At 36.0% G+C, this 16,663-nt stretch overlaps 1 protein-coding gene across 3 annotated transcripts in view; it reads left to right on the top strand.

Annotated features, from left to right (window-relative positions):
• Nucleotides 1–16,663, top strand: part of TSG101 (tumor susceptibility 101) — a 41,978-nt gene that overhangs the window by 12,368 nt on the left and 12,947 nt on the right. Inside the window, exons 5-8 of one of the 3 annotated variants that reach the window (XM_081533692.1) lie at nucleotides 4,752–4,878; nucleotides 4,979–5,005; nucleotides 8,220–8,286; nucleotides 11,102–11,193. In XM_081533692.1, the coding sequence (XP_081389818.1) occupies nucleotides 4,752–4,878; nucleotides 4,979–5,005; nucleotides 8,220–8,286; nucleotides 11,102–11,193 (313 nt within the window). Of the gene's footprint in view, nucleotides 1–4,751; nucleotides 4,879–4,978; nucleotides 5,072–8,219; nucleotides 8,287–11,101; nucleotides 11,194–16,663 lie in introns of all 3 variants that reach the window. The other 2 variants (XM_081533691.1, XM_081533693.1) reach the window with 2 other exon arrangements.

Here is a 16,663-nt window from a genome sequence, read left to right as displayed (position 1 = left end):
ACTTGATTCCAGACCATAGCAATAAAGCAAAATAGTGCAATAAAATGAGTCACATGAATTGCATGGTTTCCCAACGCATATAAAGGTTATGTTTACACTGTACTGTAGTCTGTTAAATGTTCAATAGTGTTAGGTCTAAAAAAACAATGTTTATACCTTAATTAAAAAAAAAACTTTATTGTATATTGTAAAAACCATAATAGAATATGAAAAAGAATATGTATAATTGAATCACATTGCTGTACAGCAGAAATTAACAGAACAATGTAAATCAAGTATACTTTAAGAAAATTAAAAAATATATATTTTATTGTTAAAAAATGTTAACTATTATCTGACAACACAGGGTTGCCACAAACCTTCAATTTGTAAAAATTGCAATATTTGCAAAACACAGTAAAGCTAAGCACAGTAAAAAAAAAAAAGTTATGCCTAAGTATAAACACTTAATGCACTTAATGTATAACAGTGATGGTATAGAATATCAGCGGGAATAAGATTAAGAACTTCAGTAGTGGAGTTGGGACAGATTCCTGTTTATATCGTATACAAAAATTAATTTCAGATAGATTGTGAAAAGCAAAAAAATAAAACAATATAGGAGACTGTCTTCATGATCTTGTAATAGGTGAGGTTTTTTTTTAAGAAGATGCAAAACTTTTACTAAAAGGAAAAGACTAAATTTTACCTTGAGTTTATGCAAATTAAGAACTTCTGTTTATTAAACACACAGTAAAAGGTGTGAAAAGACTAACCATAAACTGAAAGAATATACTCATCACCTACAGTATAATATCTAGAACATAAAAATAACTTTTGGGAATCATAAAAAGAAAGAAGCCCAATAGAAAAATAGATGAAAACTATTGGATAAGTATTTCACAAAAAATCCTAATGGCCAATAAATATATGGAAAGATTTTAATCCTGCTAGTGGAGAGGGAAATAAATAATAATTTAAAATCATGTGATACCATTACATATCTATTAAATTTTCACTCCCAGTTGACCATACCAAGAGTTAAAGAGGATGTGGAACAAAGAGAACTCTTAGACACGGCTGATGGAGATTTACACAGCTACTCAAAATTAGTTTGGCTTTACCTAGTAAAGTTAGTTGTTAAGTGCCCATGCCCTATGTCCTAGCAGTTCTACTCCTTGGTTCTACTTTATACATTAGAGCAGCGTTTCTCAACCTCAGTGCTACTGACATTGTGGTTTGGGGGTTGGATAATTCTTTACTATAGAAAGGCTGTCCTGTTCATTACAGGATATAGAATCCCTGCCCGTTATCCACAAGATGCCAGTAGCATGACACACTTGTGACAAATATAAATGTCTCTAGACGTTTCTAAATATTCATTAGGAGGCTAAATAGCACCCCCAGTTGAAAACCACTGCACAAGAGTAAACCTTGCACATATAAGGAAGCATAGCAAGAATGTTCATGACAACATAAATAATCAATCCATATGACTGTTAGCAGTATAGAAGCATGAATAAAGAAGTTGTATATTCACTCAGTAGAATACCATACAGCGATGAAAATGAATTTATAATTATACTCTTGAACAAGAATGTACCTTACAAACATTGCTGAAATAAGTCTGAATAGAATACACTAGATTTGATTTAATTCATATGAAGTTCAGAAATAGGAAAAATTAAACATACTGTTTAGAGAATTGTTTATAAGATGTAATATGTTTAAAGAAAAGAATGATCATCCACTAAGTCAGAGAAGTGGGTAACTATAGATAGATGGGGATGCAGTCCGGAACTTATAAGTTACTGGCAATCTTGTGCCTCTTAACTTGGATGATGGCTACAAAAATATTTCCTTTATGGTTACTCTTTAAAGTTACATTTGTTTTATACATTTATCTATGATATATTCCGCAGATCTAACGAGACATAACGGTAGCTAACTTTGGCATGGTATTCAAGGTTATATCATGGAAGATCCTGATTTTTAGCTATAGATTTTGTCCTTTAATAAGCAGTTGGGAGTCATTTTAGATGTTTGAACAAGAGTAGGGTATTAAATCGGAGAAGGCAATGGCACCCCACTCCAGTACTCTTGCCTGGAAAATCCCATATGGATGGAGGAGCCTGGTAGGCTACAGTCCATGGGGTTGCGAAGAGTTGGACACGACTGAGCAACTTCACTTTCACTTTCCACCTTCATGCATTGGAGAAGGAAATGGCAACCCACTCCAGTGTTCTTGCCTGGAGGATCCCAGGGACGGGGGAGCCTGGTGGGCTGCCGTCTATGGGGTCACACAGAGTCGGACGCAACTGAAGCGACTTAGCAGCAGCAGCAGCAGGGTATTAAATACAGTGATTATCAGGTATAATATCTGAAGTATACTAGATAAATACATTAATTAGCTTTCTCACTGAAAAATCACTAGCTGCTCTACAACATTCTAGAGACTTAACACTAGAAATTTCGTGCCCACATAATAGTCTACTGGGAGTCTTCCTTGCTGGCAGGCAGCTTTCCTGAAGCTCCAGGCTCTTTCCAGTTTGTGGTGCCACCATCTGCCAGGGCTTCCTCTACATCAAGGAAGACAAGCAAAGAGGGAATAGTGAAGGACTGCCTTCCTTATGCATCTTGGCTTAGAAGTTAAATCTCTTCTGCTTATGGTCCATTAGTAAAATCTAGTTGCAAGAGAGACTGGAAAATGTAGTTACTGCATAAGCAACTGATTCTTAGCAACAACTCTGTATTAGGGGCGGGGAGCATGAACTTCTTCTATAGAAAATGCTCTCAATCATAGCAAATAAGTAAAACTAGAAGCCACACAGAAGGCTATTGCAGTAATCTAGCATGATGCAGAAGATGAATGAGGGCTGCTGTCATTTATCTTGATCTTACCAATTAAATTGCTTATTAATCTTAATTCTGAACATATGTACTGCTTGGAATGTAAAATTAACCTTTTTATTGCTTTCTGGAAAAGCAAACAAAAGGATAGGGAAGGAAGCAGTTTTGCTTTTTGCAGGGTTTTCAATAGGAAAGCAGTTTTATAAAGATATGTTTCAGTTGACCTTTAGGCATTTGAGCTAAAATAAACTAACATTCTTGCTATTTTTTTTTGGTATCTTTCCTGTATTATTCTGAATTAGTCATTTGTCATTCTGAAATATTAATGACCTGTTGCTTTTAATAGGCCTGGAAGTAGATATAAACAATTCATTTTCCTTCCTTTAAAAACTAACATGAAAGGAATGGTATGATAAAGAATTAAAATAAAACTTGTCTTGACAAAATGATGGTTATGAGACTGTATAAATGAAGTACTTACTCATACTACAACATGAGTGAGCCTTTGAAAATAATATGCTAAGTGAAAAAAGCCAGACCCGTATTATATTATTGCATTTACATGAAATGTTCAGAGTAGGCAATCCATTTACAAAATAGATTAGTGGTTACCAGGGGCTGGAGGGAGGGGGAAATTGGAAGGGATCACTAATAGGTACAGATTTCTTTTGAGGATGATGGCAGTGTTCTGAATTAGATAGTGATGATGGGGGAAAAAAACCCCACTGAACTGTATACTTTTAGATGGTAAATTTTATGCTATATCTCAGTTTTTAAGTTGCATGATTTTAAATCATTTTATGAGTTAGTTTGGGAGTTTTCTTGAACTAAAAATAAGAGATTAAATTTTGTGGTTCTCAATAGCAACCCTCCCCACACACCAGCCATGATCTCTAGCGCACTCTCTTCAGTGCCACACAGATACTTTACATGCTCGCTCCCAGCCTCAGCGTGTAAGTTCACAGACATACATAAGAAAGATATTGGAATAGTGAGAATCTGTAAGTTTTCCTAAGAAACTTTCTGAAATGTTATCTGTTGTCATTGACCATACTTTGGGACAGAAGTAAACAAAATTGGTGCTTCGGAAAGTTGAAAACAGCTGGTAAATTCTTCTGTCAGAAGAAGGGAAGTTATGAAGACGGTTAGCTGATCAAGATCATTGAGTAATCCTTCAGAACTTGATGAACTCATGAATGAAATATATAAGATGAGCTACACACAAAGTATAGTAAGGGGTGGAAATGGGATCATCAGATAAGTCAGTTTGAACAACTTTGCCTGACATAGTTTGTCTTAAATTAGGAATCAGTAGATATTTGAGAAAAAAGTTTAGCAGCCTTTATGGGATACAGCACTCTCTTTATAACTGTGGTATTAGAAGGAAAGGTCCTTTAACAATTTGTATCTTTTGTACAACAATCTAGTAATTTCTAAAATGGATTCTACCTATAATTTAAGAAATTACAATACTGTAATAAGAATTAGTTGAGGAACATGTGTTTTCAAGGTAACTAGTTATCTTTTCAAAGAAAACTTGGTTATCTTTTTAAAGGGCTTAAATAATATTTGTGATTAGTGCTTACATCTGTCCCTAAATTTGTACCAGAATTCTTAATTTGTTCTCTGGAAATATAATAAATTTTGGTTAGCTGTGTGGAGTCACATGAAGAACAATACTATCTGAATTTTGTAGTATAGTGCTTTCGCTAGTGCTGGTTTTCTGTACATGAAATAGCAGCCTTGCTACACATAAATAATAAGAAATCACATAGCTCTGTTAATTAAATGTAATTTTCATGTTTGGAGTCCTACAAAGAAAATTGTGGAGCTCAGTTGAAAACAGATAAGAACTGGCCAGACATTTCCTGGTTACCAAAAATTAAATCTGTAACTGCCTTGGATTTGTTTTCCATTTTTAGCCACAGTCAGACTTGTTGGGGCTTATTCAAGTCATGATTGTGGTGTTTGGAGATGAACCTCCAGTCTTCTCTCGTCCTACTGTTTCAGCATCCTATCCACCATACCCGGCAACAGGGCCACCAAATAGTAAGTAGAATTGAGATTTGATTTTTATAAAATCACATAAAAGAAAACAGAAAATCTTGTAAAAGAATTTTTTTTTAATGACTTCCCTTTGCTTTTTTAGCTTATCAAGTTAGTGGATTTTTTGGAGGTATTCTGAGGCCCCACATCTGCATGTACAGATTCCCAACAAAGACTGGCATTTGGGCTTTCGTTTGTGGGTAGAAATCTTAACTATGGGTGTGCTGGATTCCAAAATGGAAGAGAAAGAATGCTGGAATAGAGCTGGAATTTTTTTTAATTATGCATGCCATGGAATAGCTTTATTTGATCAATTTGGAGGCAGATAAAACCTGAAAGGCAATCTGACCTCTCCATTTCTTTGCAGCTCCAGGATCAGTGTTGTAGATAATAATCAATTATAAAATCAACTATATCGTTCATGTTCAGCTATTCTGGGTATACACAATGACCTTCTAGCTCTCAGCTTTCTTCTCTTGAGTACAGCCAATTCATTTTACTTTGAGTCCAGGGAGTGGGGCATGGAGTCAGTATCAATTCTCCCCTAATTGGTATACATTATCTCTATTATTTCTGGGTTTTTTTTTTTAAATAATTCTTACTGATCCTTTAAAATCACCATAGATAATTGAGAGTTGGTTGTACTGTTTTGACTTTACTAAACCTGTTGATTGTGTTTTGAGCTGTGGTTTGTTTTTTTTAAACAGATTTTATTTAATATAAACTTATTTATCTTATAAGTTAGATTACATGGACTTTCATTTTCCTTCTGCTGAAAATTATCCTCTTCCTCTTTAATTCATTCTATCTTGAGGAACATCTTGACTCAAAAGCTGAATGGGAATCTAACAGAATTTCCTGAATCCTCTTCCTTCCCCACTTTCCCAGAAAAAGTTTGGTTGTAGCATTTTGTAGCTCTTTTAGTCAAGTAGATTCTAGGGATTCTTTTGGTCCAGAAATTTGTTTTCATCTTAATAAATTCTGTTGACTTTAATACCCAAGATTAATCTTGCCCATCTAAGTTTGAAATGCCAAGTGTTTCCTAGCTCATCATTCATATTTATTTGCTCAAATAACACAGCCAGTGACCACCTATGATAAAGATAAGAAAGTTAGTCTCCTAAGCAACATGTTTTTCCTAAATTTCTTCTAGTTTTATATTAACATTGGAAGTGCAGCATTCTAGAAAGAGATCTCACTAAACAGATTACTGTTACAGTTCCATTTTGTACTCACTCGCTGTAAATCACTAAACAGTCTAGAGCTAATATATGTAAATTACTAAAAGAGACCAACTTACTGTCTACCCATTACAGTTTCAATACTTTTTATACATTTAAACAGTATTCTTTATTATTAGGTATGACTGCAAAGAAATAAAGGTCTGAATTCTGTCCTACACATACACATCAAGGAATAGCCCACAAATTTGGATCCATACTTAAACAAATACGATCTTCTAGTTGAAAAATTATGTACTTCTATTATTATTATCATCATTATCTTTAAACATTTTTGATCTTTGGTTTTAGGATGACTTTTGAGTTAGGTAGAAGTCACACCAAAAAAGTAAAGTGTGCTATGGCCAAACTTCATTTTTTGTCAGTAATAGTCAACACTCAGTGGTAACTGTGAGACACAGCTAAACACTTCGTATTAGTTCTTATTTAATCCTTATATATGTTATGCTTATTTGTATTCCATTTTATTCTAGCTCTGAAATTATTTCACCTCATTATCTGCTTCCTTATCAGTCTTGGACTCAGATAACTTTTGTTGTTTCCCAAAATAAAAATTTGAAGAGTTTGGTCAAATTACTAGCTTTGCAGAACCTTAGAAAAGGAAAATTACTTATAATTATGAGAAAATTGCTTATAATGGTGAAATGTCGTTTATATGTGTGTGAGAGAAACTAGCATGGGGAGAGAAACTGGTAAGTGACTGTACATGTTGCTGATACCTTATAGTGGCCAGCCTCATCTTTTGATGTTCATAAAGATCAACTGTGTTTTGACCCAGGAAGAAGCAGTGTTTTATGAGATTTAGCAGTTGTGACATTTGGAAGGTGTTTTCCCTTTCTGAAATAGCATTAAACATCATCCTTAGCTTCATTTTTCTTAGGAAAATATTTACTTATGACACCTATAGATTCATCTTAACAAGAAGACTATGAACACTGATATTTGGGGATGTAAGCTCAGCAACTCTGATAAAGACTTTTAAGGCCTATAGTCAGAGCCCAGCAAGCTTCTCCCATCTGCTTGCATTATGTACTCCAAAAATTTATTTCTCGAAGGTTCCGCCTCTCTTCAAGCCTTTGTATACTATTCATCTACTCGATCACTGGTGTTTACCACCACATCCTATGTTGAAATTAGCTACCTCTTGTATGATCCCGAATATAACACTCTGTACTCACCCTGTCATAACACATGTCCCTCTGTATTGATATTCCTTTGTTTATCTCCTCATAAGACTATAAGCAGCTTGAGGCCAGGAAGACTTTTTTTTTTTCCAATCTGGTACCTTTCACAGGAAGGCACTAAAATATTTATTGATTGAATTAATAGCTAATTCATCATTATATTCAGTGAGAAAAATTTCACTGAGGATAATTTGATTCTCAAACATGTCAGTTCCAGTTAAGGCTGAAATTCTCTTTTTCTTCCTCACTGTTGGTTAACTTCTTGGCACCACTGACTAGCTTCTGTATCATTAGTGTTCTCTTTAAAATATATATAAAACATTCTTTAAGCATACTACCTTTGAACCCTTCCCCCTTGGTATTTCCAAGCTTTTGTTTGTTTTGTTTTAACTAATCTAGGTGAATATAAGTTTTGTGTAGGATTTCTTAATAGTAATCTGAAATCCTTTAAAATCTTCACTCAAGCCAACAAAACCAGATGTGCTAATTGGTCAACATAATCTTGTAAGAAATATAAAAAGATACCTTAGATATAATAAAGAGGTCACTTTGTAAGAGGCTGACCTTGGACCCCTTCCTCCAAATTCCAAACTGAATTGACTCTTGTCTCAGACTGTAGATCAGCTTTAGGCTTGAACAGCTAACCAAGTTGACCTGTTGGCCAGTTATTCCTTGTTGGGATTGTCATGTGTGTTGTCATAACTCATGTTTAATGCTTTTAGAATTATGTGATTTGAAGATATTTATTAGCTGTAGTAAAGAACTAATACGGATGGAGTGTTTGTTTTGTTGGCAAGATTTGAATTCTTTAACTGTGTGAAATTTTGCTGTGGTTTGATGGTGATGTAACAGTTTTATTTAATAACCTGTATATCTAGGACTGTGCATATTATTTTAAAATATTAAAAATTATTTTTAGCTTCCTACATACCAGGCATGCCAAGTGGGATTTCTGCATACCCATCCGGGTACCCTCCCAATCCCAGGTAATGAAAAAATATCTTTTGAATAATTGTTTTAGAAATTGTTAGATCTAGAATAAAATAATGGGTGCTAACTAGGGCATTAAAGTAAATTTGGTTGCAATTTAATGGAAGGTGAAACTCAGTTTATTGTTGAAATTTTATGGTATGTACATAGTTGAACAGGAGTTTTTTCCATTCTAAGGAAATGCAGCTCTATTCTATTTACAGAGAGAAAAGGGGTTGGGAAATGACGATGATCTTGATTAGTTTTGGACCTTGAAATCCTTGCTTGTTTCCTTTTGAGAACTCTGTATATCTGTTGTAAATAGCTGAAAGATTAATGGAATACTAATTATGATGACTTCAGCCACGGAGAAAAATATTTTAATATCCTTTTTAAGAAACTAACCTTTTCTGTAAACTAGAGGGAATGAATTAATAGGTCATATGATGGGGTCACTCTTGGCCCCATGATATTTATTCAGTTCATACACTACTGTTTATTCAGTTTATTGCCAACCTTCATTATCCATACGATAATTATAGAAGTAAATTAATAGTGAAATCAGTCTGTGAATAATACATGTGAGAAAAATCAGTAAGAAATAATTATTAACCCATGTTTTAAATGTGTGCCTGTTTCATTGGTGATCTAGGAGTAGTTTCCACTCTTTGGGGTTAACTTAGAATCCAGTGTGGTCTTGGGACTAACTTAGAATGCAAGACAGGCCTATACTTGGTGCCTGGATGAAATTTACAGCTACTAGAAATTAATAAGAATTAACAAGAAAATTTTAACCCTCAATTCTTTCAGCTTCAAAAAACCCTCACAAATAAATGCAACTGAATTTTCTCAACACTTGCCATAAATAAACGTATGTATGTACATATATAATATGCCAGCTCTTATAAGTTAAATTTAGCAAGCATATTTATTTGGGGGCCTTTCTTAGTTTCAGGGACTAGCTTAATAAGGTAGTAAATATTCTTTTACATTTAGATGAGTAAGCAGAGACTAGATGAACATCCATCAGAGACAAGAGAGACAGATTCCTATGGTTGTTATATACAGTAACAGGTTATCAATTTTAGATTTCTTAAGGCTGTTAATTTTCTGATTAAGTTACAGAAATGGAATTCTGTCTGAAACCTTGAAATTATAAGCCTTTATAATCAACAGTTGCTAGTAAGAATCAACTTTGGGTATATAGGGAATGATTATTAGAAGCACAATAAGGAAATGGACTTCTGAACAATAAAGCCACTTCAGAAAAGACTCATAGATAAAAATGAAGGCTGAAAATATTGACAGAAATGTGAATCATATTCACTCAATCTTACATAACCTTCAAAGTGTCTTTTGTAAGGTTATTTGTAAGAAGTTGCTTTTTGAGGCAGCTGTTTTTCAAAGATTTAATGGGGTTGTGTGTGTGTGTGTGTGTGTGTGTGATGTAACTTTTAATCTCATGACATGCTGATGAGTTGTTAAGAGTAACTGTATTCAAATTGTTATGTATATCTTTCGGCATGTGAAAGTCTTGGCAGAAGAGCTTGAGAACCTCTTTCCCTTCTCCCTTTATCCTAAAGGAGAGTTAATAAGTCAGTGACTCAAGAGTCTGTATTTGTAAAACAGTGAATATGAGAGTATTTATTCTTGTTATAGAAAGTTGGACTAGATAACCTCTAATGTCTCTTTCAAATTTTAAGATCTTTTGAAAGTTTTATTTAGCACCTGCAGCATGTATACAAGGATATTAAAAAGTATGTCAAGAATAGTTGTTTCAGTTTTGGTATATATACTAGCAAGCAAGTATTATTAGAAAGAGTTTCTGATATCATAAAAGACAGAAAATGGTAAATGCTGTGATAAACTGAGTTTTAAAGGAGCGGTCACATCTGATTTGGAGGTGGGAGCTCAGAGGTGGCTTCATAAATGAAGGAACTGATTTATGAGGATGACCTTAAGAAGAAAAAAAAACATTTACAGGTGGAGGGAGCAGCAAACAGTAATAACCTTTTACAGCTGAGAGGAAACTTATTAGTCATCAAGTTCAGCAACTCATTTTATGCAGTCACAGGTATGATATGAAAACCAAAAAAAAAAAATCCCAGCAAAGAATAAGGGAACACCCTAATATGGCAGGAAAATACAGGATTATGAGTAGAAGAATTGAAAAGAATAAAGGTGCTGCTGCTGCTAAGTCGCTTTAGTCGTGTCCGACTCTGTGCGACCCCATAGACGGCAGCCCACCAGGCCCCCCCGTCCCTAGGATTCTCCAGGCAAGAACACTGGAGTGGGTTGCCATTTCCTTCTCCAATGCATGAAAGTGAAAAGTGAAATTGAAATCGCTCACAACTTTAATGGAATATGAGTACTACATGCTAGGAAATCAGAATGGAAAAGTTCTCACAAAATATCTGTTACTTTCAGTTCTGATGTTGTTGCATTGCCTTTAGAAAAACTCAAGTTGCTTTCTGCTACTGTGAAAGTGGCCCTCAAATAACCAAGGCCAAGGGACTTCCCTGGCAGTTCAGTGGTTAAGACTCTGTGCTTCCACTGTAAGGGGCATAGTTGATTGGGGGACTAAGATCCTGCATGCTGTGGGCCAAGAAAAAGCAAACAAAAACCATGGCCAAGCAAGAGTATTTCATTAAATACAGTATCATTAATGGAATTTCTGTAGAACTTCGTTTAAATAGACGACTGTAGCTCTAAAACTGGAAAGTCATTAACTGGTAAAACAATGGAGTATCCAGCTTAGCTTCCTGGGGTTCTTAAAGATACTGTAGAGTTTGGGCCATCACAGTATTTAATGTTTTCTGTTCTGTTTTTTAGTGGGTACACAGGCTGTCCTTACCCACCTGGCGGTCAGTATCCTGCCACAACAAGTTCCCAGTACCCTTCCCAGCCTCCTGTGACCACTGTTGGTAAGCACCCTTCAAAACTGTATTTCTGCTCAGAAGGAAATTCAGGCTCCTGTTGTTAAAGGTGCATCTCACTTTTCTTTTTTATTGAGTAAGTTTGACATGTAACGTTGTGTAAGTTTAAGGAGTGCAGTGTGTTGTTTTGATAGATTTATATATTATAATGTGATTGCATTATAGCAGTATTAATTACATAATTATTGTACACTGTTATATTCTATATCCATTATATAGTGCACTAGATCACTGTGGTTTACTGCTGCTGCTTTTGCTGGTTAGTCACTAAGTCATGTCTGGCTCTTGTGACCCCGTGGACTGAAGCCCACCAGGCTCCTCTGCCTCCGGGCTTTCCCAGACAAGAAGACTGGAGTGGGCTGCCATTTCCCTAGGGGATCCTCCCAACCCAGGGATTGAATCCGCATCTCCTGCATTGTCAGGCGGATTCTTCACCACTGAGCCACCAGGGAAACCCCTATGGTTTATTACTTGTTGCAGACTTGTACCCTTAAATACCATCAGTTTTATCACCCTCCTCCCATTTCACTTTTACATGTGAATTGTTAGAGTACTCTTTTTAGAGCTAAAACTCTTAATGGTTAGTGCCCTATACTCTGAATCTTGAAGTGATTTATCATCATATAAATGAGCCTTCTACCAGAGCATAGAAATAAATTTGATTGATTCCTAATTACTTTTTCCTGTGTTTTTATTTGTGAACCTTGTCTGTGTTGAACTATTAACAGATTCTTAGGTTTTCCAGCCTGGTTATATGTAAAGATAGATGTGCATTTTTAGGAGAAGAAAGCACCATTGGGAAATATGAGTGGGTCAGGTAAGACCTATTATTTCTGACCAGTAGTTCTTGCTTTTTTATGTTGCTTATTAGTAGTTACCTGAAGTGTAATTTTCTTCAACTGAGAAAATGAAAGCAATACAGGAACTTCTGCAGATTCCCACCACCCTTCCTGACTATCTGCCACCACCTGTACCACTGTATTTGCCTTTTCCCTGTTCTTAAAAGAGAATGGGTCTTCCCCATTCTTTTGTTTTCCTCTCTTTACACTGTTCATTTAAGAAGGTCTTTTCATCTCTCCTTGCTATTCTTGAGAACTTTGCATTCAGTTGTAAATATTTTCCCTTTCTCCCTTGCATTTCACTTCTCTTCTTTCCTCAGCTATTTGTAAAGCCTCCTCAGACAATCACTTTGCCTTCTTGCTTTTCTTTTTCTTTGGGATGATTTTGGTCACTGTCTCCTGTACATCAATGTTATGAATCTCCGTCCACAGTTCTTCAGGCACTCTCTACCAGCTCTCTTTGGCATCAGTGGTTGGGGCATAGCCTTGGATTAATGTCCAACATTAAACCATTAATGTTGAATTGTTTGCCTTGGAAACAAACCAAGATCATTTTGTTGTTTTTGAGATTGCACCTAAGTACTGCATTTTCGACTCTTTTGTTGATTATGAGAACTACTCCATTTCTTCTAAGGGATTCTTTCGTACAGTAGTAGATATAATGGTCATCTGAATTAAATTTGCCAATTCTCATCCATTTTAGTTCACTGATTCCTAAGATGTTGATGTTAACTCTTGCCATCTCCTGCTTGACCACCTCCCATTTACCTTGAATCGTGGACCTAACATTGCAGGTTCCTATGCAGTATTGTTCTTTACAGCTGTGGACTTTACTTTCACCACCAGACACATCCACAACTGAGCGTTGTTTCCGCTTTGGCCCATCTGCTTCATTCTTTCATGGAGCTGTTAGTAATTGCCCTCCTCTCTACCCCAGAAGCATATTGGACACCTTCCAACCTGAGGGGCTCATGTTCTGGTGTCATATCTTTTTTGTCTTTTCATACTGCTCATAGGGTTCCTGTGTTGAGAATGCTTAAATGGGTTGCCATGTCTCCAGTGGACCACGATTTGTCAGAACTCTTTACTGTGACCCATCTGTTTTAGGTGGCCCTGCACAGCACAGCTCATAGCTTCAATGAGTTATGCAGGCCCCTTCGCCATGACAGGGCTGTGATCCTTGAAGGTATCGTCTCCATAATGCCTACTTAATACTCTGATTTTGGCATCATCCTTGATTTTTCATCAGGAACCTGTTATTTTCAAAATACATCTAGAATCGGATCATATCCAGTGCTGATCCAAGTCACTGTTCTCTCATCTGATTTACTTCAAAAGCCTTCTTCTGTCCTTAGCCCCTACATCTGTTTTTAGCATAACAGCTAGAATGATCCTATTAAAAGATAAATAAATTATATTACTTCTCTACTCAAAACCTTCCAAGGTTTTCCAGTTTCCCTCAGAATTCATTCCACATTTCTGAGGCTTAGAAGGCCCTTTATGATCCTGCTTTCCTCCCCATTACTTCTGACCTCATCTCCTACTCATCTCCTCATCTCCTACTACTCTTGTGTTTTAGGATTTGTCCACTGCCTGTTTCCTTTGCAAGGAGTAGCCAGGCCTACCCTGACCAATCTATTCTCACCACCACCCTGCACACATATACAAATGTGGAACATCTAGAAAGTTCATACAAGTTTTTCTGTAAAATGGGAAAATCCGAATGACCTTTTTGGCCAACCCAGTAGATTCTTGTGAAGTTGACTTTTCTATTACATTTTCTGATAGATTGTAACCATCCTGATATCCGTTATAAAATCCCTCCCTCCCAGCAAAAGTGTTTTCTTCAGTTGTTTTTGTCATTGATACATTCTAATTATTGAGATTCTAGTGGCATTGGTTTTGTTTTTTAAAAATATTCTCATCCGCATGTCTCATCCTTCTGTAATACAGGTCTTTTTTTTTTTTACAGTGTAATTTTATTTATCTATTTTTGACTGTGCTGGGTCTTCATTACTGTGTGCAGGCTTTGTCTAGTTGTGGTGAGCGGGGGCTGCTCTTCGTTGTGGCGCACGGGCTTCTCATTGCGGTGGCTTCTTGTGGAGTATGGGCTTGAGCGCACGGGCTTCAGTAGTTGTGGCAAGTGGGCTCCGAAGTTGCAGCTCGCAGGCTCTAGAGCACAGGTGCAGTAGTTGTGACGCACTGGCTTAGTTGCTCTGCAGCATGTGGAATCTTCCTGGACCAGGGATCGAGCCTGTATCCTCTACATTGGCAGGCAGATTCTTACCCTTTAGCACCAGGGAAGTCCTACAATGTAATTTAAATGCTTGAGTTAGAAACCTGATGATGGGAGATCTTTAATCCAATAAGCAAAACGTACTAATTCTTGTTAAGTTCTCCATTTTGGCTCAGGCATCATCAATAAATTAATAGTGCTGTTTGTTAACCCTATATTTCTGGTTGAGATGATGGTATTTGATTTGTAGAGAACCTCAGTTTCCAAAGATCTTTTATGTTAACCTATTTCAATGCAATAGGTATGAAGCATTTTATAGCTTAGAATAAATGACATCCATATAACAAGAAATAGGAATATGGGGAGAATGATATATTTTGAATCAAATCTAATGTTTGTTTTTAGAACAAGTTATCAAAGCAATATTTTATTGTATTTCTAAGAGTACTTTCTTAGTCTAGAAACAAATTATCATTTTATGATAATCTAGAATATCCTTTAATGTTTGTTGCTTTTCTACCCTTTGTTGCTTATCTACTTGATTTTTTTTCATCATATTTTAGTAGTACATTGTGAAAAACACTCTTGAACTTCAAAATTGTCATAAAGGAAAGCAGAAACATAAAAGTATCATTTGACTATTAGAGTTCACAAGTAGTCAACATTTTCTCAGTCTGTCAGTGGTCATCAGGATTTGTGCTATTATTTTTGTGCTATTAAGGCATGTGTTTATCCTTTGTGGAACTTGATAGTTTAAAGATTTTGATCTTACGGTGTAAAACAAAGACTTGTTTCAAGGCATCATTAATTAACTCATATCTTATTATAAGTGTGGATGCTTGTGCAATATTGAACAATATTGAAGTAAAAGAACCACTTAAAATGATAGAGATTACTTTTTTTTTAAGGCAACCAACACTTTTATTTGCATTTATTTTTTGCGACATTTATTCCCGGACTGTAAGTTTTTGTTTCTTCTGGGATATCTTTTTCTTCCGTGCAACCTCCTCTTCTGGTTTTGGAACAGTCTGTTCTTTTTCAGTTAGGATTGTCTCAGTGTGGCAGGGAGAGCTCAGGTACCGCTTGATCCCACTGTGAGCTCTGTAAGTCCTGCCCCGCATTTTGGGGGCTTTGTTCACCTGGATGGGCTCAGTGAGCAGAGAATCTACATGTAAGCCCTTCAGTTCAGCTTTACTCTCTGTGTGTTTGAGCATGTGCAGTAAAAATGCAGCACTCTTTCTGGGCCGTCAGTCCTGCATCTAGCCCCACTGTTTGGCCTGTGCACACCTACCAGCTCCACCGTTGTGATGACAGAATGGCACACATCACTTCTGTAGAATGACATCCTTCAGATATTTGGTGGCTTTTTGGATATGCATACCTTTAATGGCCTGGTCAGTTTCACGAGTGTTCTTAAAGTGAACATGAAGATTTGAACTTCTTGGTTTGCTTGATTTTGTGGGGTTTTCTGGGTCAAGTGCATAGCAGATCATTTTTAGAGGTCACCTTAGGCTGCTTACTGGAAGAGCGAGATTACATTCTTTATAGCAATCTCTTCTGAAATAATTCAGAAGACTGAGGATTGATGCAGCTCTTGGGGCTTAAAACAGCTCTTTCTGACTCCATTCCATGTAGACTTTGAACACCATTTAAAAGAAAATAAGAGAATTTGCTTTGTCATCTCATTTTATACCTTTTTTGTTACCTCTCAGACAGCTTCTGGCCTAACCTGACCTTTAAAACTACATTCGAGATTGGTGCTCACTAAGGACATTGACTAAGCAGTGACAGCAGCTGTTGAATAATGAAAAACCTTTTGATGGTGCTTTTCTATCAGATCTGGGCAACTGTAGTGATATTTTAATACATTTATATTATTTAATGAGGGGAAAATTATGATCTGTAACTTAAATTCTTCCTTAAAGTTCTTGTAAGATCAGGTTTATTTTTTGGATGTCATCTTTGCACTTGACTATCAAAAACATTTTCTACTGGAAGATCAGTGGGAAAAGATGAGGAATTTGGATGGTTTTCTTGAGATTTTCTGCCCATTATTTATCAACAAAGCATCAGAAGGAAGCTAAACTTTCCTTGATATCTAAAAAAGCTTAAAATTTTTCATTTCTGTTTCTTCAGATTCAAGTATATAGTTCTTAAGACTGAAACATTTTTATTAGGACTGGGCATATAACTTTTACCAGGTTGGCATTGCCAAAACTATAAGAGAACTTGAACTCAGATTTTAAAGGCTGAAAATTACTTGACCATCACCAAATTATAAAGAGTAAGTTTAGGAGACAGCATTAGTATTTGTTTGTTCTAATAGCAGATCCTGGGAGAAGGCAATGGCACCCCAGTCCAGTACTCTTGCCTGGAAAATCCC

The sequence above is a fragment of the Giraffa tippelskirchi genome, chromosome 10 (assembly GCF_054371585.1).
Source record: "Giraffa tippelskirchi isolate mGirTip1 chromosome 10, T2T-mGirTip1v1.2.pri, whole genome shotgun sequence".
In the NCBI taxonomy this organism is placed as follows: Eukaryota; Metazoa; Chordata; class Mammalia; order Artiodactyla; family Giraffidae; genus Giraffa; species Giraffa tippelskirchi.
Note: the sequence above shows the minus strand (reverse complement) of the source record. Positions and strands in the feature narration are given on the sequence as shown.